This window comes from Pteropus alecto, unplaced genomic scaffold (assembly GCF_000325575.1).
Source record: "Pteropus alecto unplaced genomic scaffold, ASM32557v1 scaffold413, whole genome shotgun sequence".
NCBI classification, from domain to species: domain Eukaryota; kingdom Metazoa; phylum Chordata; class Mammalia; order Chiroptera; family Pteropodidae; genus Pteropus; species Pteropus alecto.
This window is the reverse complement of record NW_006434120.1, coordinates 1,696,724-1,722,104: the sequence shown is the minus strand read 5'-3', so window position 1 is coordinate 1,722,104 and position 25,381 is coordinate 1,696,724. Positions and strand designations below refer to the sequence as shown.

General features: G+C 37.8%; 1 protein-coding gene across 5 annotated transcripts in view; it reads left to right on the top strand.

Annotated features, from left to right (window-relative positions):
- Window positions 1-25,381, top strand: part of WDFY2 (WD repeat and FYVE domain containing 2) — a 154,066-nt gene that overhangs the window by 38,575 nt on the left and 90,110 nt on the right. For all 5 annotated transcript variants that reach the window (XM_025044767.1, XM_006909006.3, XM_025044766.1 and 2 more), the window contains exon 2: window positions 23,625-23,692. In XM_025044767.1, coding sequence (XP_024900535.1) covers window positions 23,625-23,692 — 68 coding nt within the window. The remainder of the gene's footprint in view (window positions 1-23,624; window positions 23,693-25,381) is intronic.

The window sequence follows — 25,381 nt, the reverse complement described above, 5'->3', positions numbered from 1 at the left end:
TTTGGGAAAGGCTCATAAATAATTAAAGCTGCAAGTTCCTCACTGCTGTATCTTTATTTTCCTCTATTTATCTTTAAGGGATAGAGTCAATAATAATGAAATAAAGGCATGTGAAAGAGAATTATTAAGTACTATACAAGTGTGATACTCTACATAGACGATAATCATTGATATCATGAGTTTTTTATACAAAACTACTGTGCTGCATATGGTGGAAAATTAGAAAACTCAGACACACAGCAAAATAATTTGGAAGAATTCTAATTGGAAAACAAGGAGAAAGTACCTATGTTGTTGTGCCCAAGGGGTAATTGGGTCCCTTTCTTCAGCAGCACTTATTTTTTATTTGTTTGATATACGTATGTATTTTTTCTTTTTTTCAGTTTATACATTCTTATAAAAAATAAGGAAAGTACAAAAAAGTATATGAAATAAGAGATAAGAAACCACCCATGACCCCACCATCTCGGAGCAATCACTATTAACAAATTTCCTTTAACTCTTTTTCTTCTTGCATTTTAGTATAGTTAAGACTGCTTTGTATGTACAGCTTTTTAAACTTTGTATTCACCTAACGTAATGTCCCCTGCACACTGAAGGTGGGGGCGGGGGGGAAATACAGAGCTTTTGCCACATACGTGTTTTGAGCTATAGCATCAGCTTGGAAGTGCCTGCCTTCTAGTTTTTGTTGTTGTTGTTGTTTAAATCAGATGCTTTCTTTTTTTAAAGTCATTCTCATTGGGTATTCTGTTATTTGCAACCCAGATCATCCTAACTTGAGAAAACTCTTGAATTCATTAATTCTTCTCATGTATGATTTCTTACTTCTGTAACATGTGAATGTAGAATAAATTTCTACAAGTGGAATTTCTAGGTCAAAGATTATACACTTTACTGTTTTTGACCCCTGAGGATTTCCTTTATTCTCTTGCCAGCTCATCATGAGAATTTAAAACATATATTTTTTTTATTTTAATGCATTTTTTGATGTTTTAAACTAGTAAAGTTTCCTTTTCTTTTTAAAAATGTTTGGTTCACTATAGTTCCTGCAAGGTTATTTCTTTATATATGCTTTTATTTTTAGCTACTGCTCTATGCCTGGTACTTTTGCACGCATTACTTCTTTTAATAACCCAGGAGGTGAGTGGTATTTCGTTCCTTTCCCCCAGTTTGCGAGTGTTCCTCTTTTATCGGAATATTTTACCCATTAGTATTCACTGAATTTTAGGTCTTGCTCTTGGCATCTTGTGTTAGGTTTTCAAATTATTATGCATTCTTATTGTTTACCTTTTTCTGAGTTTTGTCTTGCTTTATTTTCCTTTAAACAATTCTCTTTGTGACTTTGGGAGTTATGTGTCTATTTTTTGTTCTAATTGTGGGTACATTTAAAATTTGAACTTAATCATCATTGGGACAGTGGCTGTGGAGTTCCCCTAAACTATACGAGTGCTTCAGCACATTCTCTGCTTCCTTCCTTCTCTTTACTGTGTAAATTTTGTTGAAATAGTTACAAATGTTTGTTCATACTATTTTTATTTTTATTTTTTTTACATTTTGCTCCTTCAGGCCTCCATGCTGAATATTTGTATCATGATTTCAACACTTTTAGCATACATAATTTAGATCACTCTAGTTTCTTTAGCTTTATTGCTTACTGCTATTTCTTTTATACGTGTATATATCTGTACTTCCATATATCTTCTGCTCTCGAGTTCTTTATTCTAATTCACTTTTCAATTGATTGATTATATATCGCCTCTTCTCAAGAATTTTTTTTCCAGAGAGGATATGGGGAGAGTAAAGTTTTGTCCTTCTATGCCAATTGATATATTTCTTCTGCTTTATACCAATAATATTTACAGTATTGATAATTTAGTTAAATTTAGGATACTTAGGCTACAGTCTTTTCCCTTTGGAGTCCTATAAACTTTGTCTATTGTCTTCTTGCAGTTATTATGACAGGTGAGAAGCCTGATGGCATCTCATTCATATTTCTTTTTTAAAGAAATCTTTGTGGAGGTTCTTAATGTCTGTTGAAATTTTTCCTCCCTGACATTCAGAAATTCTGAGATATATAATTCTTTTATGATTAAGTCTTGCCAAGCTCTGAGTGAATAATTTCAGTTAGAAAAACTCATTTTAAGTTCTTTTTCTTGCATTTACTTGGTTATTACTTCTTCTTATTATCTCTCCCTTCTGTTTCATTTTCTCTTTCTGAAATTTCTGTTACCCACATACTGGATCTTATGGAATTGTTGTCCAGATTTTATCTTTTTCACTGATAATGTGCAGTTTTTTGTTATTTTCCTATGAGTTCTGGGAGAATTCAATGAGCAGATCTTATCAGGCCAGTTTTCTCTAGCCATTTTGAATTTCAGAATTTCAGTAGCCAGTCTGAATTTCACTGCCTCTGTTCTCTAGGTCACCAGTTTCACTCTTTACCCTCAAGTACTATTTCTTATTGCTCCCCTTCCACCTTTCATTTTAGCAACAGTTGTGTCAGTGATTCACTGTCATTTTGAAGTTCAACTGAGAATGTAAATTTTAAAATTTGTAAATTTTAAAATTCTCTTGTTTCTTGCAGTTATCCTAATTATTCGGATTATTTCACTTCTTTTAAGATATCTGAGTCTTTCCTTCTGTCCAGTTTGCTAGCTTGTCTGCTTGCTCATCTGCCAAGCGAGGCCTGATTTCGTTCAGGATTGGGAACTCAGATATGCTTTGTCAGAGATTGTGTAGGTCATTGTTCAGTTCTTTTCATTACAGTCAGAAATAGGGAAAAAGTTAGATTTATTGTAGTTTCTCACCAGCAGCCTTGGATTTTGATAGTTTGCGTGGGATAGAACTGGAGCAGTGGGAGACAGCTGCAGGCCAGAGTCCCTTTGTTGCAGGACAGTCTCTCTTTTGTGTTGCCTTGGCAGCTCTGAGCCTACTGGAGTAGTTTCCCGTTCCCTCTGAATAGCTGACTGGCCTGGCATCCAGGCAGAAGCCCTGGGCCGACTCTTTGTCCTGCACTGTCTTGCCTCCAGCCTCTGCCCCTAACGGAGAGCTGAGAGCTGTCCGCAGGCTCTGAAGATGGGATCCTGGTGGACCTGGCCCCTCTGCATGTAGTGGAGTGATAAGTTTAAATCTTGAGGCTGATAACCATTGTGTTCCAATCCTGGCTTTGCTGCTTACTAACTCGTATCATTGGGCATCTTATTTAACTTTCTGAGCTTCAGTTAACTGGCGTGTATAACTGTATTGAAATTAACAGCTTACGGCACTTAGTAGGGTGTCTGGCTTTCAATAACTGAATGGCGGCAGTTTTATGTCGACGTTTTGGGTACTGGCTGGTGATTGGACTCCTCCATCTACTATGCTCTTTCCTAAACCATCTCCTGCTTACTCTTCTCAGGGTTCGGGTTTGTAGATGGGGCTCTTGTGAAGTGGCCACGGCAGAATTTTTCCTACACAGTTAGTTGGGTCATTTTAGCAAGAAATGATGAGGAAAAGGAGTGGTCATATACATCGTCTTCATTCCAACACTCTCATATAATTCTTTAAACTACCGAAATTTATTTTAACAAATGGTATGAGGTAAGGGCCCATTTTTGGGGGGATAACTAATTAGGGCAGTGCCTTTTATTTGTATCATTATAACCTTCTAGTATGCTGATTAGTATATATGCCCGAGTCTGTTTCTGGGCTTTTAGTTCCGTTCCATTGGTCAGTCTGTTTAATCTGGTACAGTGCCATGATATTTGAGTCTTTCTTCAGTGGCAGGAGTAGTTGTTAAGAGCATGGGGTTTGGAGATAGGCTGTTCCTGGGTTTGAATTCTGGCTCTTTTAATGCCTAAGAGGTTAAGTGAATTATTTAACCTCTCTGTATCCCAGTTTTATCATCTTGAAAATGGACATAGTGCTAGTGGCAATCTATAGGACCCATGTAAAGATTAAATCAAATAATCCTCATAGACTAATTAAAACTGAGCTTGGCTCAGTGTAAGTGCTCAATAAAAGTTGTAATTACACCTTAAAATCTCTTGCCATATGTAACACAGATTTTTTTTTTTTTTTAGTCTAGCTTACAAAAGAGGAGATCACAAAACTTTAAAGAGTCTCCTCCTCCTTCATGAACTTCTTTCTCCCTTATTTTCCAGCAGTCGTGTCTTTAATTCTACAAATAACAACACCAAGAACTAGTAGTGCAGTCTTGCAGAGCCCTCGAGGTGTGTTTTTGAGGAGGAGCGATTGAAACCTGACTCTGGGGGCCATGATCTCATGTTTACCCTCTTTGTGGTTCTAGTACTAGCCCTGGTTTGTGATGAGTACTCAAGACATGTTTTTCAAAATGAAGAAAAAGTTATACCTTCAGCCTTTTAATAAGGAAAGATTGTTAAAATATCATGAATCCAGGTTGGTATCAATGAAACTTGTGTAATTTACAGTACCTGTTAGTACCTTAAGATTGGAAAAGGCTGATTTTTCTCGTATATTCAGTATGAAGAAATAACTTTAGTAGAGCACAGAAGACTTTTTACTAAAATGTTTGTGTACTGATCAAAGCAATTAGATGTGTTATGGTTGAATTAAACAGATTCATCCACGCTGACAAAACTCAAGAGTTGGAGAAGGTGAGGAGAAGTACATAGTTGCACCGTAAAAAAGCCCTAATCTTTTTAAATGGCATACGAAGAGCTGAGAGAGAAATTATGAAGTGATCATCATTTTCCATGCTAGCCTGTGAAGAACAGCAGCTTTGTGTTACTGAGAGAATTTCACAGAGCAATATGTTTTTTGTCTCCTGTACGTCTAGACATATTAGAAATAATCAAGTCCAGACCTAACGAATGCATTGTGCAAGGTGCTCTCCGTACCTGTAAGCCACTTTCTTTGGTTCTTGTTTTGTGTTGTTATCTAAATAACGAGAGCTTCACCAGCTTCTTCCATTTCACCCTTTGTTTTAATGGTCTTATTTATTGCTTCTCTGAGCCATCAGAAAGAGTATGGTGGTAAAGCCTTAGACTTTAGAGTCAGACTGAGGTAACTGGTTCTTCCTCTTGATGGCTTGGGGACCACAGGCAGGTTATCATCTGCACACTGTAGTTACTCACTTCTAAAATGGAAATGAAAACAGGATCCCCTCCTAGAACTTTGGTGAGGAATAAATGAAGGAAAGCAAATGAAGCACAATGTGTCTTCTATAATGAGTACTCAGTATGTTATCATAGTCAGTTCAGGCTGCAATGATCTATTACCACAGACTGGCTGGTTTTCTTACAGTTCTGGAGGCTAAAGTCTTGAGATCAATGTGCCAGCATGATGGGTTCTTGGTGGGCCCCTCTTCATTCCTCATTTACAGATGGCTGTCTTCTCGTTGTTTCCTCATATGGCAGGGAGAGAAATCATCTCTTTGGTGTTTCTTCTCTTTAGAGCACTAATCCCATTCATGAGGGCTCCACTCTCATGACCTCATCACCCCCACCCCCCACCAAAGGCCCCTTCTCCTAACACCATCTCACTGGAGGTTGGGATCTCAATGTAAGAATTTTGGGGAAAACACAGTTTTCTCAGCTTATAGAAGGAGAGAGGGAAGCGTTACCCTAGTCATACCACCACTCTGCATTTCCCTTCCGGTGGCCCCATATCTGGGCAGTGCCAGAGTGGAATTCCCCTTCTCAGATCCTGCATGTACTTTATTCTGGCTTAACTCTTAATGGAGGGGATGCCCACCAGAAGTTTCTTCATCTTTTTTACAATGTGCTAGATGCCAACCCTTTGTCATCCTTTATATATATCAGGAAGCCTGACAGTTGTCTGTTAGGCAGTTGGTGATACTTCTTAAAAGATTTTGGCTTTTCCTGAGTTTGCCATTTTCAGGTCAATGTGTCAGTTAGCTTCAGCTACCTCTTATAGCTCACATGCATGCGTGTATCCCTACCCCCACACATTGGCACAGATACACACTCTGATTTTTAAACATGCTTTAGACTAAAAAATTCCCCATTTTACAATTATCTTAGTTATCTTGGCCATGGTTAACTGGTCATTATCAAAACAGACCTGTAGGCTGTGATCAGTAGAACTTGGGAAGTGCCAGTCGTAGCAGAGAGGGCAAAGAGGGAATTAACCTTGACTCATTTAGGCAGGATGGAAAACAGCCAGTTCTTTGGCTTTGTGTTCTATCTTTTTAATCACAGAAGGTAAAATCATTGCAGCACTTGAAAGGACTCACAAGACTTCACAAAGTATACTTACCTAAGGCTTAGGACAGATAAAGCATATAACATAGCAAGAGAAAGAGCACAGGCAAGCATCAGGGGTATCCAGAACATTCCAGGTCCTTCCTCATTTACATGCACAGAATGCTTTTTGTTTTTAGACAGTGAGTCTTCAAGATACGTGTGAGACAGCTTGACCTAGACAAATAGATCAAGGGAATAGATTAGAGAGTCCGGAAAGAGACCCACACATATATATAAGTCAGTTGATTTTTGTCAGATGAGTAATGGCAGTTTGGTGGAGAAAAAGGATTGTCTTTTGAACAAATGGTGCTGAAACAATTAGATATGTGCATATTTAAACAATAAGCTTAGATCCATGCCTCATATACATACAAAAATGAACACAAAATGGATCATAGACTTAAATGTAAAACTTACAATCATAAAGCTTCTAAAATAAATGTAGGACATAATGTTTATGACAAGAATCTGCATTTTAACAGAATCTCTAATTATTCTTATGCACATTAAAATTTGAAAAGAACTGCCCTATAAGTTTTCTGTTGAAGGATGAGTACTAGTTATGCAGTGGGGGAGAAAGATGCTTCGGCAGAGGGTCAGCGTGTGCAGAGGCACAAAGGTGTGAAGGTGTGATGAGCTAGGGCAGTGGTTCCACTGAACAAGTTCAGGTAAGAACTTTCACCAATGTGCAGTGAAATAAAAAGGGACACTGTAAATGGCCTTTTTATATATAAAATTTATTCAGGTTTTAGAATTCTAAGATCATGTTATTAACTTTTTGTAAAATGAAATTGCTAGCCAATTATAGATTTTCTTGTTAGAAGAAATTTTTTTTTCCGGCAGAATAAAAAGCTGGCAACACTATGTTTAACGCACTACCCTTTTAGTTTCAGTTTTTTCCCCCCTCACCTATGAAATCCAACAAAAAGTATGGCCGTTACTGAGTTACAGAACCAGGAGTAGTTTGGAGTAGAGTATTGAGCGACTGCGGGTGGATGAGGCCAGAAAGGCAGACAGGGGCCAGATCCTGGAGAACCCGGTAGACCATAGGGTTGCGCTCCATCCCCAAGTCTTTGAAGGTTGTGACATAATTGGATTTGCATTTTAGAAAGATGTCTTCTCAGCGGCTGGGTGAAGGGATCAGAGAAGGGTGAAACAGGAGATAGGAGGAGGCTCTTGTGAGTACCTGGGAGAGCGTGACGAAAGCCATGTAGACGGCAGAGGGAGGGTGGACTTCAGTTACATGAAAGAGGTAGAATTGACAGGAACTAGGAACCTATTGGATGGAAGAGGTAACTTACATTGTTTAAATTATTCTCTGACTTTATATTTTGGTGAATTTAGTATCCCCAAATAGGTGCAAGTCAGCACAGTTCTCAGAATTCTTAAATGGATTGATTTAATGACTATAGAGTAGAGTGATTGAGCATCTGTGCAGTGTAGTACCTCAAAGACAAAGAGAAATTCATTAAAATGAGATCAGAGAATTAATCCATCTACACACTTAAGTACTCATTCATGAAAAACTATGTTATGTGAGTCAGAAAATGCTGATTTCATTCATTACATATATCATTCCTTCGGAGAATGCTGGCTAGTGGAGATATTGGGTACTGCTAAACATTTTGGATTTTTATTTTTTGCAGAGATTAATTTGATACTGCTGCATATTATGTAGAATAATAATTTACATATCATGCTTGTTTTACAGCATGGCTTTGGGTGGAGAAGCTATGTGATATGTCAGCTTTGCTGAAGATTCTTATGAATTTCAGAATTTTTTTGCGTGTTAATGAATTCTTAAAAAAATATTAGAAAATAATTTAGTTTCAGCTATTACTTTTACCTGATTTCCCCCACAAAAATGTAAATGAAGGTTAACTAATAAACAGAAGGCTTTGTTTCTCTGGCTTCTCTGGCTTCTCTGTGCATAGAATGAGTTTACATGTAAGCTTCTCCATTAGCATGGCTTAAATTGAGCATGCTTTTCAAGGGAGGTCAAAATATAGTGAATTATTTGTGATAATAGACTTTTCTTCTACCAATATATAAAGAAATTTTGCTGTTGTAGGTTCATCTGCACTTTGTTACGTCATGTACTTTTATACATCAAGAAAATTCTATAGAAGCTTATGGGGAAGGTTCAGTATGGACAAGAAGTTAATGTGCTTTTGATTTATGGGATTTATTGCCATTCATGAGTATACATTATGTATTTCAAGAACCCACAGGAAAAATGGTTGATTATAGGAGAGGATATCTGTATACAGTGATTTTTTAAGATAACATGAGATTTTTCAACCATTTGTGCCAAATCATCAATTTATGTCAGGCAAAATTGTAGAGGGCAATAGTTACTATATATGTTTATTTGACTTGGCAGTAAAGAGGTAGTCTCATTGTCTTTTTGATTTTCCTGTTTTATACCTCCTTTGTACTACTAAAAGCACGTCACATGCGTTTAAGGTTTGTGAGAAATATGATTAGTCTCAGTTGCTTTATGATATAGGTTGGGTTGTAAGGTATTTTATTCCATCTAGAACTCAGAACTTGTCTGTCATAAAAGAGAACATTCGAAATAGTATAGATTGTTTAATGTTGAATCTGAATGTTTTATACCATTTAATGTTTTTCAGTAATGAGAATTTAATCTCCTAATGAAATACATTTAAGCACCACAGAAAATAGACATTTTCATCCACTGTGCTAACTTCAAAGCAGTCCGTATGCCATTGTCTCCTTTAGCACTGATATATGCTACTTGAACTTATATACTGATAATATTTAACATGAGAGCTTTAAATTTTTTTCTAGCAGGATTATACTTGATACTTTGTACTAATTTCTTTCGGGTATGTATGCTGGATAATTTGCCTCAACTATTTATACCTTTTAAAGCACAATTTTTTCAAGATTGCTTATTCATTTTAGAGACCCAGAAGTTATTTATCTATTCTCTAGAAATAGTGTTTCATTTTATGAACTATTTATTAATACCAGCAGAGGAAGTTAAACCAATTCGGATTGCCAAGTGGATGGCAAAAGTGTTTAGTACTTTCGTGGATTAATAGTCAGTACTATTTCTCTGTTCATAAACTCTGTACTCCCAAAAGAGGCTGTGCCTTTCTGTAACATACAGTTGTATATGGTTGTTGGCGTGAGGCGAGACCTCAAGATTTAACAAAACAGTTTATAGTGGACAATTTCAAACATAGACAACACATGAAAATAACAATGTACGCAACACCCATCTCCAGTGATCAACCTTTTGCCAGTCTTGTTTCAGATATCTCCCCACCCCATTCTTTTTGGGTAGGAGTGTTGGGATTTGCTTATATCATTTCACCTGTTAATACTACAGTAAATATCTATAAATGATAACTTCTTCTGCATTCCACAGTGCCATTATCACACAGAACTAAATGAACAATAATTTTCTTAATATTGTCACCATCATGGTCTGATCAGTTCATCTAGGAGAGGAAATGATAACTTTCGACCTGATCTTGGCTAACTTCCTTGTCATTGAATGCCTTCATCTTTAAGAGCTCCTCAATGTCAAGTTCCTCTAGAAGACTGGGTTTGCTTTTGCTTCTTCTGATTGCCTCGAGAACATTTTAAATGTAGGACCACTTAAAATTAAATTCTCCACTTGAGGCTTTTCAGGTGACACAAGTAGATTAAATTTGTAATTAATCTTTCATGAGGGTCAGCTTGTGGAGAACAGCTTTTTTTTTTTTTCTCTTTTATCCAGACAAGTTTCCTTGCTGTCCCCTTTCTGCATGAGAGGATTTATTTTTTACAAACTCTTACAGTAAGGGTTTAGTCTTTGGGGTCCCAGTTTAAATAGAACTTTTTATTAGATTCATCTTGTTGGTTAGGCCCTAGGCCTTTCCTCTTATATCCCATCCCCAATGTGGCATTAAAATGGATACTCAGGATCTCCAGGATCCAACAGAAACTCTTGGGTTACAAATTTGAGTTTAAAAACACTATTAAGAACTCCTTTATTACTTAGAATTTTGAGGATCTTCCAATTCCTCACTTTCAAATAAGTTGGCAGTGTTTTAAAATGACAATAAAAAGAAAACCAAATTCTACCAAATTTTACCAGAGATTTTGATCATTTCAATCCAGAAGATCTTTCACTCGTTATTCTGTCACACTGCTGGAAATCAACGAGATTTTCTAATTTCTTTCTCTTGAAAAAATCATTTGACTTTGTGATGCCTTTCCTTGTTTTGAAAAAATGGGCTAGCTAGTAGCTTTGGTTGCAGTCTGCCTTCGTCATCAGGATGGTTCTCCAGCCTGGATATCACTACCTTAGCGTCTTTCTCTTTCCCTCGATTCCTTCTTAGAAACATCTAGGATTTGGTTTTTCCTCCTCATTCCCCTGCCACTGCTGCACTCTAACATGTTGATCACTCTAGTGGTCTCTCAACTGGTCTGCAGCCTTTAACTTTTTTTCTCCTGCCTAATCCAAGTTGCTCACTACTGCCAAAGTAGTCTTTTGAAAACATCCCCTTTCATTATGTGACCATGGTTCAGAAATACTCCTTTGTTCCTTTTTCATAGGGTATCAAGTCTAATTCCTCCAAACTCTAAGTTCTAGTTGTATTTAAGTGCTGGATGGGTACCCTGTTGCCCTACCCTGCTGGAGTGGGCATGGGAATTCCTTGTACACATCCTCAGCCATGATAGGATGCCCTCTACCGACCTATTTCAGGGCCAGTCTGTCCACAGCTGTCTTCTGATTGCTGCACCTTTGGCAGCTCTATGAAGATTACGGTTTTAGAGAAGTAGTCATTCTGCTCTTTCTTTCCTTTAAAAAAATTTAAAATTTTTTTTTTATTGTGCTAAAGTATACATAACATAAAATTTACCATTTTAACCATTTTTAAGAGTACAATTCAGTGGCATTAAGTTTATTCACAGTGTTGTGCAGCCATCACCACTATTCATTTTCCAAATGTAAACTCCATGTCCATTAAACATTAGCTCCCCATTCTCCCTTCCCACAGCTCTGCTGTGTTTTTAAGGTGTAAAATTCTTGACCATTTTGCTACATGTGACTGCTGTGGAAGAGAGCAGTTCATCAGTCTGCAGACTCAGAACAGTGGCAGCCAGGGGCATTCTCTGAGTCACTGCTCTTTCATTAAGTCCCTATTGAGCATTTGTCACGTTCCTGCCACTGCAGCAGGCTGTAGGAATATAGTGGTGAATAGTAGGATGGCACAAACCATGCCTTCCCACTGTGTACAGAGCCAGGAACTATATTTAAATCTTTATTGTTCCTCTAATGATTCCATCCATATTCTTCTTATTAGGTGATATTGGTGAACACTCTTATATTGTTGACTTGCTCAGACTGACTGTTCGAAGTTTGTACTCACATTTCTCTTGACTGTGAGGGACTCTGGCTGAGGAGCAAATGACACTGCTGATGGTAATGACCAGGTACCATCCAGGCTCTCTGATATTCTGGTGCATTCTTAGCGCTTCCCTATGGGTTATTCTTTACCGTCGCAACAGGAACGTGTTCATTTTTCTCTTCTCTTTTATTTCCTGCTCTTTTTTCTTCCCTGTATGTATTTATAGACCTTTTCAGGTACCTCCTCTGTGCTAAGTACCATATGTATTCAAAATAAAATTATTGTAGGTATTAAAGATACAAATATCTTGAATATTTGTATCAAGAAATATTTGATAGAAATATTCAAGAGATATTCAAGATAAAAATTTAAGAAGTCCTCAAGGAATCCATCGTCTAATGGGGAGATGGACTTGTTAACCAACGTTGACAGCTAATGTGACTGTCCTTACATATGCAAGATACAGTGTGATCCTGGAGCTTAATTTTGCCTGGGAAGTCCCAAGGCTTGTAGGGGAATTATGCTAATATGGGAGAGTAGATTAGGCAGGCAGCATTGGTAAGAGGGAGGGAGTCCTGGAATTCTAAAACCTACAACTATGCAAGGACAGGAAGCTGTGCTTAAACAGCCACTAAGACTTAAATCAGCAAGAAAACAAAAAGTACAAAAACAAGTCTCAAGTGCAAGAAAACTATTTGCAGATATAGAATAGTACTATTAGTAATAAAACTTCTCAGAATTAAGCCTTCGTGGGGGCTTCTTTTTCTCAAGACTCATACTACTGACTGATAAAGACAAAACTTCCATGTATATTGTGTGTGGTTGTAATTTCTCACCTGGCATATGGGTCCATTTAACTTCATTTTGAGACTTTATTTTATAGATTTAAAAAAACAATGAAGATAATTGCCTTTTGGTTGTGCTTTTAAAAATTCTAAATGGTGAAGGCCGTCACAACCTTTGATTTGACCCTGCTGGTTAAAATGCCAAGGGGAAATGAGCTATACTAAGCATACATGGCTGATGCACATAACTGCAAAGGACCAGACTGGTTTGTTTTTAAATTTTTTTAAAAGCTCAAGGTGTTGAAATATAAAACAGCCACATTTCTTCTCCAGCCTCTGATTGCTAGGTTTCTATAGTTATGAGGAAAAAAAATCCAGGCGTCTGTGATTCAGCAAAGTTATTTAAGTCTGATACAGTAGAGTGATTAATATCTGGGACCAAGTGCTTGGCAGAGTGGTCCAGAAGCTGGACAGCGCCCAGTTTGAGCCCCTGGATCTTAAACCTTGGCCGCCTTAACTCACTCCACACAGCAGCCTCTGTCTCTCCATGGAGAAACCCGCAGTACAGAGAAACACAGTGTTTTGTAGAAGATTGGGTTTAGTTTATTTACTACGTGTGATCAGAATGCATATAATGAAAATATGGCAGTTTGTTCTTAGTACAAATAATCATAGAGAAGTAAGCCTTTAAAAAAATCTTTAATCTTTCAGGTATATTTTCCAAGAATTTCTGTAACATTCTCTGTATTGGAGGCTTCCCCCTCCTCTCCTTTAAACAAGTCACTGTAAGACTACAAAAAGACACTGACATCCTATTGCTCAAAGTTTTCCTGTTAGTTTGCAGATCGCTAGAGATTGCCTTCTGTTTGTATTGAGGTTGAAATGGTGATCTATTAAAAAAGTATTCCCTGAAAATTCATACTCACCCTCCCCCCGCCCTTACTTAAGTGGTGGCAAAAACAGTTGTCCCCTAGGAAATGAAGTTCATTGCTATGGTAACTAATGAAGGTTGCATCATTCTAGGGCACATTTTTAAAAGCCTAGATTTCAACATGGGTAGACGCCCCATCTTATTTTATTCAGTAGCTTAGCAACCTGTGGTATACTGTTTGTCACCATCCACAATATTTTCTCTCAGAAGAGTGACCTATATAGATAGTTTTCTCTTTCTCTCTCTCTCTCTTTTTTTTTTTTCCTTGGGCATGTTTTCACTGTGAATTTAGTTCAGTTCTTAGGCATGTTTATAATGACCTTATTTTTTAGACCAAAAATTAGGACATATGCTATGCTTGAGAAGTAAAGGATTTTCTTCTACTTCCTCGGAGTCCCACACTAAAGTCTTCACAGATTTTTCATTCAATACACCTCAACTGTTGGTGTTATTCAGGGGTTTGTCTTTGGACCTCTTTTCTTCTTCACCAGTGACTTAGCTACGACTTATATGCTAGTGACACTCAAATCTTAATTTTCAGCTCAGGTCTCCTCAACTCCAAGTAGTCAGTTCATTCCTCAACAGCCCTAGCTGGATCATCCTCCGACTCTGCAAGTTCAAGATGAAGTCAACATTGCCCTCCATAAAAATCACTTGTTGAGTAATGGTGCCACCATTCACACAGCACCCCACATCCAGTCCAGATGCGCCTACTTCCAAAATGCTCCTAAATCTGGCCTCTTTCTTCTAGGACCTCATCCTTTTTTTGCCTAGTTTACTGCCCACATCTTCCAAACTTCTTCTAGGTGTAGGTGCGGAAAATAATTTTCCTCCCACCTAAGTTCTTCTGGCTGGATTAATAATCAAATTAACATGAGACATATTAACAGGATAAGCGGACTTAAAGGTTGCTAGAATATAGATCAAAGGATATATTTTTTCCTGGATAGGTTTGGGAGTGGACTTGGTGTGGTGCTTGGCTATCTATACATACATATGCATACATACAGTTGCACACACGTGTGAACACATGCACACTGTCAGTTCAATAGTGTCTAAATTCTAGTGCCAGCTTGAACTGTGGATATCATCAGCACAGTTCAAAACAAGGAAGTCAAACAAACTAAAATTCAGAGGATCTCATAAAGGGAGCATCTGTCTGACTGCCCTGCTTGATCGAACATTTGATTCCAGACCTCTCTATGTGATCGTTTTGGCTACTGGGCTGAGGGCTGCCCGTGAGGAGGACAGGCGCGTTCTAGTTCAGATTTTCACTCACTTAGGCACTGCACTGGATTCGATTCTTTGGAGGGAGTTAGGTTGGGATGAGGTAGCATGGAAGTACTATTTCGTGTCTTATTTCTTTAGAGTACTAGTAGTTGCCGAAACTGTTAAATTAAGGATTTATAGTTCTTTCTCATCGTATCACCCAGCAGAGTGTACAGATAGTTCGCTGTCAGCTCAGCTTCTTTGCTGCCATTCTATAGAAGGTTTCTCTGCAGACGTAATCAGAGAAGTTCCTGATAGTAGACAGGTGGGAGGTGAGTGGCTGTAGTGAGGGATTTTTGACTGATCCTTTTGATCTGTCACAAATGATGAGCACCAGTTTTGGACATGGTGTGGGGCTTGGCTCTTGGGTAGATGCCAAATATGATAAAATATAGCTCCTTCTCTGATTTTATATAGAGCTCAGTCAGGGAGCAAACCAGCACTGATTATAGTGGAGATTTGATAAATGCTGCAATTTTTCTACTGTCTGTTTTAACCTTTAAAAAAAAAAGGAAAACTTTTTTAGATCTAAGGAATAATATTTCCGGCTAATATTTAAAGTAATTTTTACCTGTTAAAATGTGGTCAGCTGTGTCCAAAATAGAGTAAGATTGTGCTATTTTTAAAATAGCCCACATGCTGAACTGAAGCCTTCTGCTGAACTGAAGTTGTCTTCCTCTTTTTGAGGTGAGCATTGTTTCTCCCAACTCTCTCAATGGCTGTTTCTGCCAAGTGCTGAGAGCTTGGGAGAGAGGAAGGGGAAGGGGGAGAAGAAAACAGAACCCAGAAAGGTGGATGGTGCAATGTACGTGGCCCTGTTCGGTTCCTGTGAACCCAGGGCTTGTGTGGGGGGTGAATGCAGTTGCCCTGCCTTTCAGCCTGGTCATGCATTTTTATTCTCCAATACACTGACCTCTACTGGCTTAACTATGACTCTTACTCATAGCTGTTTTTTTCTTAAAATTTTTTCAAGGGAAAGGTTTTTAATTTACTATTAAAAGCTTTTTGTGTTGCTTTTTAGATATAATTTTCAGAAAAATTAATACTTGCTTACAGGCCTTGTATAGTTGAATTTACATTTATCTAGGAAATTCCTAGCCATCCTAGTTGTACATTTGACCTCTAGGATGAAGTGTCTGTTTTCTTTTTTAAAGTCTGAAGATAAGGGGACAAATATTTTTATATAACTTTATTTTTAGATTGTAAAATTTATCATTGCCCTTAATACATGTTGATGTAAGGAAGGTAGTATATTTAGTGAGGAGAGCACAGAATTTAAAATAACTATCCATTTACTAGTTAGGGCAAATTACTTAAGCTCTCTGGGCCTTAGATTTTCATCTCTAAAGAACGATTTCTGTTTCATAGGGCTACTGTAAGGATGGGCTACTGTACATGCAGAGTATTTTGGGGGCTGTTATTTCTGTACAAGTGTTCGTTACTGTTATTAAAATTAAAACTAATATTATCCTGCCACCCTGTTGACCTGTATAGCTATTTTAAAAATCTTAGAACAAACCTGTACTAGCTATATTGACTTGTACCTTTTTTACTGGGCTTTTTAGAAACTCTTTTATATATATGTATATATATATTAGTAACTAATATATATATTAATATATACAATATATATCATAAATTTGTAACTATAGATCATCTGCGTGGCAGTTACCTGTGGAGCTGTGTGCACACAGGTTGTTACACTGTTGTAATGTTAGCTGAATCAATGCTCATGGTCTTTCAGGTGCATAAATTATAAGGTGATTATATCTATATCTATATATATGTATGATACATGATATACGTGACATACCTGACATGTGATATACACGACACACTTGATATGTAATGTACATGTTATACCTGATATACATGATACATGGTGTACATGAGATATGTCACCTTATAATTTATGTGTCTGAAAGACCACGAGCATTGATTCAGCTGACGTTACAGTAGTGAAACAGCCTGTGTGCACTTAGCTCCACAGGTAATTGCCACTCAGATGATCTACAGTTATTTTAAACTCAGTATGTCATAAATGAAACTCTCTATATTTTCCTGCCTTTTTCTCCCTTCCATGTTTGAGAGCAGTTCTACATCGTGTCATGATTGAGAGAGCAACTGCTTAAGCTAGACTGCCCGGGTTCACATCACAGCTCTGCATAACCTGAGACCTCTCTGTGCTTCAGAGCCCTCATCTGTACATGGGATTAATAATCATACTTTTTTGTGGTATTGTTGAAAGGCCATGTTTGGGATTTTGTTGGCAAAACAGTCCCTTGAAAAGCCCTGTAGACTTCTTTTTGTTTACTTGTGCATAGCAAATAAACTCTGTCAAGCATCTTGCCTAGTTTGAGGTCTGTTGTATTCTATTTTGGCCTCTGTGCTCTGCCCTCTCAGGTCAGTATAACTGCTGTGACAGAGGAAGAGGAAAATGAATTTACGGTAGGTAACTAGCAGTTTCTGCTGTTTTGGCCTAACACCTACTTTCATTCATCCAGCACATATTTTTCATATATTTGCCATGTGCCATGCACTCTGCCAGGCTCTGGGTAGACAATAGTGAGCAAGAAAAGAATGTTCTCTATCCTCATGCTATATTCTAGTGGGAGAATCAGATAATAAACACATTTACATGCAGGTATACATAATAGATTGTGGCCAGTGGGATGAAGGAAATAAATGAAATGCTAGGTAATGCCATCCTCCCAGAGTCAGCACTTCCTGAACCTGCCACCCTTCCCCACATAGATTAGATACCTTTCCCAATGGCCTTGTATAGATATAAAATAGGTCAGAGCTCTTATCTCTCATTGCTTTAATGATATATTTACTTATCTGTCCACATGGAGCTCCTACACAATGCCTGACACATAGCAGATGCTTAGTACATGTTACAAAACAAGGCATAAAGGGATAATTTACAGGACACTTTACAGATTGAGCTAAAATCCTTTACATGATTTTAATCAAGGATTAATATGTTCAATATGTTAGCAAAGCAAGAAAGTTTCGTATCTTGAATTCTCCCAAGCTGTGGTTGATTATTACATTTTTTAAACAATAATGGTAATGACGATAACTATTGTTGGCAGTTGTTGAGTGCTTGATATGTGCCAAGCACTGCATTGAGAACCATACATCTTATCTTCACAACCACTTCACGTAATACGTTCTAATTATAATTCTCATTTTTCACGAAAGAGGAACTCTTGGATAACTTAAAGACGCCTCCAGGGCATATGTTCAAAATTGAATTCATGATTCTCACCCCACATCTGGTCCTTTTCCAGTGTTCCTCATCTCAGTGAGTGACAGCATCATCCATGTATTTAGAAAAACCCAAAGCCTAAGGAAAGACATTACTTTCCTTCAACTTCTCTATCAATTAACATGTATTCAGATCTTGGTAACAGAATCCACCTAGCAATGGCTTAGGTAAAAAGAAATTGAATCATCTCACAAACGTGTAAAGTTAGTCTAAAGGGTTGGTGGCTCAGTGGCCTTTCTCTCTGCCATCCTCAGCAAGTCAGCTTTTGTCAGGCTTGTTGTCTCATCATCAAAAATGATTGCCTCAACTCCAGGCCAAACCTATATTGATTCTTTTAAAATTTTTATTGTAGTGAAATTCACAGAATGTACAATTAATCACTTTAAAGAATACAATTCCTCTTGAAAATAAGTGCATAGATTTATACGGTTGTGCAACCAGCAGCTCTCTCTAGTTCCAAAACCTTTTCACTACCCCAGAAGGACACTCCATTACCCATTTAGTAATCACTCCCCATTCTTCCCTGTCTTCATCCCCTGGCAACCTCTAAACCGCTTTCTGACACTATGGATTTGTCTATTCAGAATATATATAAAAGGAATCATACGATATGTGACCTTTTTTGTCTGGCTTTTATTTAGTATAATATTTTTGAGGTTTATCCAAGTTTAGCATTTGTTAGTACTTCATTCCTTTTGATGGCCGAATAATATTCCATTGTGTGTGTGTAGCTATAAATGTAGGCATTTATAGCTATGAATTTCCCTTTGAATACTACTTTTGCTGCCCCTTACAAATTTTAGTATGTTGTGTTTTTATTTTCTCATATTTTCTAATTTTCCTAGTATATTCTTCTTTGATCCATTTGTTGTTTAAGGTAATGTGTAATTTCTACATATTTGTGATTTTTTCCAGTTTTCCTCTATTGATTTTAGTGTTCCATTCCTTTGTGGTTGGAGAAGATACCTTGTATGATTTCAGTATATTAAAATATATTGAGAATTGTTTTATGGCCTAACATACAATCTATCCTGAAGAATGTTCTGTGTGCTCTTATTGTTCTGCTCTAATTGGGTGGAGTGTTCTATGTGTCTGTTACGTCTAGTTGATTTATAGTGTTGTTCAAATTCTCTTTCCTTTTTGATCTTATGTCTAGATACTGTATTCATTATCGAAAGTGATATATTGAAGTCTCCAATTATTGAAGAACTGTCTATTTTGCCTTTCAATTCTGTCAATTTATTTGATATCTTTTGTAGCTCTGTAATTTGGTGACATGTTTACAATTGTTTTATCTTCTTGATGAATTGGTTCTTTTGTCAATGCGTAGTGTCCTTTATCTCTTGTAACAATTTTTGACTTAAAAACATGCTTTGGACTTCCAGTCAAGATTACAGAGTAGGTAAACATTCTGCTAGCCTCCTCTCATGACCACATCAAAATTGCAGCTAAACCACAGAGCAACCATCATTAAAAGCTGCCTTAAATCTAGCTGAACAAGTCTTACAACTAAGGCCGTACAGAAGAAGCCACCTCAAGACTGGTAGGAGGAGCAGAGACACAGAATTGGCTGGTCTCACACCCAGATGTGATGGCTAAAAATCAAGAGGGCTATCTCAGCTATGGGTGTCCTCCCAGAGGACCGGCGTCCCAGCCCTATACCAGGCTTCCCAGCCCAGGGTTTCACTTCTGGGAAAAGAAGTCCCTACAACTTCTAGCTGTGAAAACCAGCAGAAGTTGTGACCGAGTGAAACAGAGGGCGGCTGGAATTCCTCTTAAAGGGCCTGCACACTGACTTACTTGCTGATGGACCCACTTGTGCTAAGCTCCAGTGGTGGAGCAGCAGCTTGAAAAGTGCCAGGGACATATGGGGATGAACTGAATTGTCTGGCGTAAGGGTGAAGGCTGGAGAGGCAGCTTTCTCCCAGACAGAACTGCTGACAGAAGCCATTGTTTCTTCATCGAGCCTTCCCGCTTCATGGGATGCAGATGCAGGTGCTGCCATATCTGAGTCCCCATTAACCTGTTTCCCCAGCCCTCGTGATTCCCTCAGACTCTGCACCACCCAACTTTGTGGTCCCACCCGAGCCACTTGGTGGCTTTTCCATACAAATGGCCTATCTTGCCTCATGCTGCAGACTTTCCTAAAATCTCTCAAAGGTGCACGAAACGTAGACAAACAGCATCTGGCCTCAGCATGCCCTGTACCTCTTGCTGAGCAGCCCCAAGCCTGGCATTAATAGTAGCTGGCCTCGGTTCATGGCTTGGCCTCTCTAGGCACCTCTAAGCCCAGTCTAGGTAGTGGCCATCTGTGGATTGCTTAGTGGCTTCTGCCAGGTGGCCCCAGGAAAGGCACGGGCTACAGCTGAAGTTGACCTGTGGCAAGGTTGCTCCCACAGGGGCCTGGGCTGGTACGCTTGGGGCCCAGCTTCAGACCAAGCTAGAGCACGATCTGGGTCAGCATCCAAGGACAATACACCCGAAGGGCAGACTGGGCAGGCACCAGGACCCTGCTAAAGCAAATCTTTCTCCATAGAGTCAACCGCTCACTGTCCAGTCCTCACAACCAATTAACCTGAGAGTCAGTCCCTCCCATTGGCATGTCAACAGCAATCAAGGCTCAACTATAACAAGAGGGAACACACAGCCTACACAAGGGATACATCTGGAACACCGAGCTAGGTGACCAGACAGACTGTGCTACTAGGTCTCAAAGGACACCTATTATATGAGACCACTCTACCAAGACCAAGAGACATAGCAGCTCTACCTAATAGAAACAAACACACAGAGGTAGCCAAAATGGGGAGACGAAGAAACATGTCCCTAATGAAAGAACAGAACAAAGCTCCAGAAAAAGAACTAAACAAAATAGAGAAAAGCAATCCCAGATGCAAAGTTCAAAACATTGGTTATAAGGATGCTCAGTGATCTCAGGGAGAACTTCAACAAAGAGATATGAAACATAAAAATGGAGATAGAAACCATAAAAAAGAACCGATCAGAAATAAAGAGTACAATAACTGAAATGAATAATACATTACAGATAATCAACAGTAGATTAGATGAAGCAGAGGATATTATCAGCAATTTGGAAGATAAGGTAGCAGAAAACAACCAATAAGGACAGTGAAAAGAAAAAAATTTTAAAATGAGGACAGTTTAAGGGGCCTCTGGGACAACATCAAGTACATCAACATTTATGTCAAAGGGGTACCAGGAAGAGAGGAGAGAGAGCAAGGAATTGAAAACCTATTTGAAGAAATAATGCCAGAAAACTTCCCTACCCTGGTGAAGAAAATAGACATACAAGTCTGGGAAGCTCAGAGTCTCAGTCAAGATGAGTCCAAAGAGGCCCACACCAAGACACATCATCAGTAAAATGCTGAAGATTAAAGATATAGACTCTTAAAAGCAGCAAGAGGAAAGCAGTTATCTACAAGGGAGCTCCCATAAAACTTGTCAGCTGATTTCTCAACAGAAACTTTGCAGGCCAGAAGGGATTGGCATGAAATATTCCAAGTGATGAAAAGTAAGGACATACAACCAAGATTACTCTACTTAGCAAAGCTATCATTTAGAATCAAAGGACAGATAAAGAGCTTTCCAGACAAGAAAAAGCTAAAGGAGTTCATCACCACTAACTAACTCAACATTACAAGAAATATTAGAGGAATTTCTTTAAGAAGAAGAAAAAGATTAAAAATATGTATGATAAAATGGCAATAACTATATCTATCAACAGTTACTTTAAATGTAAATGGATTAATTGCTTTAGTCAAAAGAGGGGAGAATAAATGGGTAAGAAAACAAAACCCTTACACATGCTGCCTACAAGAGACTCACTTCAGATCTTAAGATACACACAGTCTGAAAGTAAAGGAGTAGAAAGGGACATTTCATAAAAATGTAAACAAATAAACAAAGAAGCTGGAGTAGTAATACTAATCCCAGACAAAATAGACTTTAAAACAAAGGCTATAGCAAGAGACAAAGAACAACTCAATAATTCCACTTTTGGATATTTATCCAAACCAACCCAAAACACCACTTTGAAGGGACATGTGAATCCATATGTTCATAGCAGCAGTATTTATAATAGCCAAGATATGGAGACAACTTGGGTGTCTATTAATGGATGAATGGGTAAAGAAGAGGTGGTGCATATATATACACAATGGATTACTCAGCCACACAAAAGAATGAAGTTTGCCATCTGCAACAACATGGATGGATCTCAAGGGTATTGTGCTGAGTGGAGTAAGTCATGACACAGAAAGACAAATGCCATGTGATTTCACTTACATGAGGAATCTAAAGAACAAAATAAATGAACATACAAACAGAAACAAACTCATACAGAGAATATTTTGATGTTTGCCAGATGGGAGCAGTTTTAGCGGGGTGGGTGTAAAAGGGGAAGGGATTAAGAAGTACAAATTAGTAGTTACAAAATAGCATAAGGAATATAGCCATTAATATTGTAATAACTATGTATGGTGTCAGATGGGTACTAAATTTATTGGGGGGATTACCTTGTAAGTATATAAATGTCTAATCACTATGTTGTAGACTTGAAACTAATATAATACTGTATGCCAACTGTTTTTGAAAAATAAAAATTTATTAAAAAAAACTTTGCGTTATTAGTATCTCTATTCCAATTTTCTGTTGGTTATTATTTCTGTGAAATGTTTCTTTTTTCCATTCTTTCACTTTCAACTTATTTGTGTTTGGGAGTCTAAAGTGAGTCTCTTTTAAGCAGCATGAAGTAGGACCATGTTTTTAAAATCTATTCTGCCTGTCTTAATTTATGAGTTTTTTTATTTACATTTAAAGTAATTACTTATAAGGAAGGACTTCTGCAATTTTGCTTTTTTTTTTTTTTTTTGGTATGTCACTTCTCTTTTGTTCCCCAGGTTTCCCACTATTTCCTTCTTTTATATTTGCTTGAAGTTTTTCTTATGTACCATTTTGATTTCTTTATTTTCTCTGCTGTTTATTTTTTAGTTATTTTCTTAGTAGTTACCAAGGAGATTTTTAACATCCTGAATTTATAACAATCTTATTTATGGCTGGTCAGAATCTAGTGGTACTTTCCTGACTGCTTTCTCTCTCTCCTCTCTGAGCTCTCTATCTGGCCTGCCAGCCTAAAGTGTTGCTCATAGCCTCTTCCATGGCGGGCCTCATGGCCGGCCTATTAGCTCAGGAAATGTGATTCACAGGGCTTACTGTTGCCTGACCATGCTTGGAAAAAGCATCTCTGGAGACAGTGGCCTGGCCTAGCCTGTAAAACTATGGACTTACTATTAATCCTTCTATATGTATCAAATACTGCATATTGTTTCATTTTATCTCTTTGCATTTCCTTCAGTAGTAAAACCTAATAGCTCCCCAAGCAGATGAATGCTTCCAGCAGACTAGGGCTAAAGTCATATACTTGGAGAGACAAAACAACAACAAAAATAATAATTTTCAAACTATCAATATTGCATGTGTGTATATAGACATATATGAGGATAATACTTAAAGAATCTTATGTAATTCTTAATGTATACAAGCCTTAAATTTGGGATCTTTAGAGAGACATATGTGGCATGCATGCATATGTGTGCCTGTATATTACATATGTGTGATTAAGATATATATATAGTATATAGTTAAGATATGTTAGATACAGACATGAGAGTCTATTTGCTTTCTGTCTGTCAAAGTTTTCCTATGAGTAAAAATACTTGATTGAGCACATATTTTCTTCTGTTGCAGAACAGTTCGTGTATGGTTAAAAAGAGACAGTGGACAATATTGGCCAAGCATATACCATCTCATGCCTTGTAAGTATCTGGATTTCTGTCTTAAAAAAAAAACAGATCAACCCCAATTCCCCTTCCCTCGGAGATTCCCTTCTCTGTATTTTCTTCTTGAGTAAGGAAGCCTGAAGGTTGGGGTTATCATTAAAATGGAAAGTACGATATTAAATCATTTTGGATTTTCTAAAGCTCTCAGTATATAAATAAGTTCTCAGTATGAAATTGACTGTATATTCAGTTTCTGAATAAGATTAATGGAAGAAAGAAGGACTTCAGCACACAGGCTTTCTGGTTACAGCAGAATCTCTCTCTTTTCTAATTTTTTGTTTAACTTTTTTTTGCAAAGTACTTTCTTAATTCAGCATTTTGTCCAGTGATTACATTTGTGAAGTAAATTTGTTCTGCATTGTTATATTATTTATTCAAAATCAAGACATTCAACATTGAACATTCATTTCTCAAAAGGATTTGCTTAGGATTCAAACATTCTAATTAGAAGTTAACCTCGTTTCTCCAAGATCTTATGTGAGAAATATGTCTTTGCACTGGTAAATAGTGAATCTTTTAAATACACTTTAAAAAAGATATGATCGATTCTTAGACTTACACTGGCAGACGTTCCCCTGCAGGGAGAGAAGAGCTAATTCCACAAAATGGGACATTTCTTTTTAGTCTGCTGTTTTATCACTAAAACTAATGCAGTTTGGGCATCCTATTCTATGTTTATTTTAGTGTAAAATAATTATTCACATTCATTATCAGTTATATTAATAAACAGTTCTCTTATTCCTCTTCCTTCAAATCTTAATTAAAATTGATGCCCTAGAAAAATCCCTCAAATTTGTTGTTTGGGCTCATGTACCCTCCGGCTTGCTGCATTGTGCATCTCTTCCCTTGATACAAGTATTCCAGTTTGAGAAGTTCATGCCACAATGTACAACCAAAATAAATTCATGCTCAGTTGTAGATGTGATTAAGTTTATGCCTCTGGCAAAAAATACTGTAATAACATAGACAACAGTTTTGCCCGTTTGTGAACAAGTGAATTATGAAGGATGTAATGATTTTCTGAGGCTTTTCAATTATCTCTTGAGGTTTTATATGTCTTTAGAATTTTGTATGATAACCACAAAGCTGAACCAAACACTCAACCCTGCATTACGGAAGAAGAAAACTTCTTGTACTTTTGAGTACTTATGTTCCCCGCTTACATGGTGTGCTTGCAGCAGATGCCATTATATGGCAAAGGCCCTAGGTGAACTTTTCTTGTCAGGCTGTGGTGGGCGGGGGTGGGAGTCTTAGGTAAATGGAAAGAGAAGGAGATTCTCTGATTGATCTTTTCCCTCTGAATTTTAAGTGGCAAGAACCAGTTTTATCTGTGGTCTTGTTTTTTCATCAAACTTGACACAGTATCTCACTGAAAGAAACGGAGAAGGTCTGTAATCCAAAAAGTTGAAATTGACCCCAAAGACCTGTCAGTCCATGACTGAAGACAGAGGAGAGGTGGACCTGGGTGGAATGAGAAGGGCTTGGGAGTGGCAGAGACCTGTCATCCCCATGACTGAAGACAGCGGAATGGGGGACCTGGGTGGAATGAGGAGGGCTTGGGGACAGTAAGCAGGAATCTTCTCGAGATAAACATTAATAGGAACCTTATGAAGACTCAGGATCCTAAGCAGTTGCTCACCCACTCCCTGCCCATACACACATCCA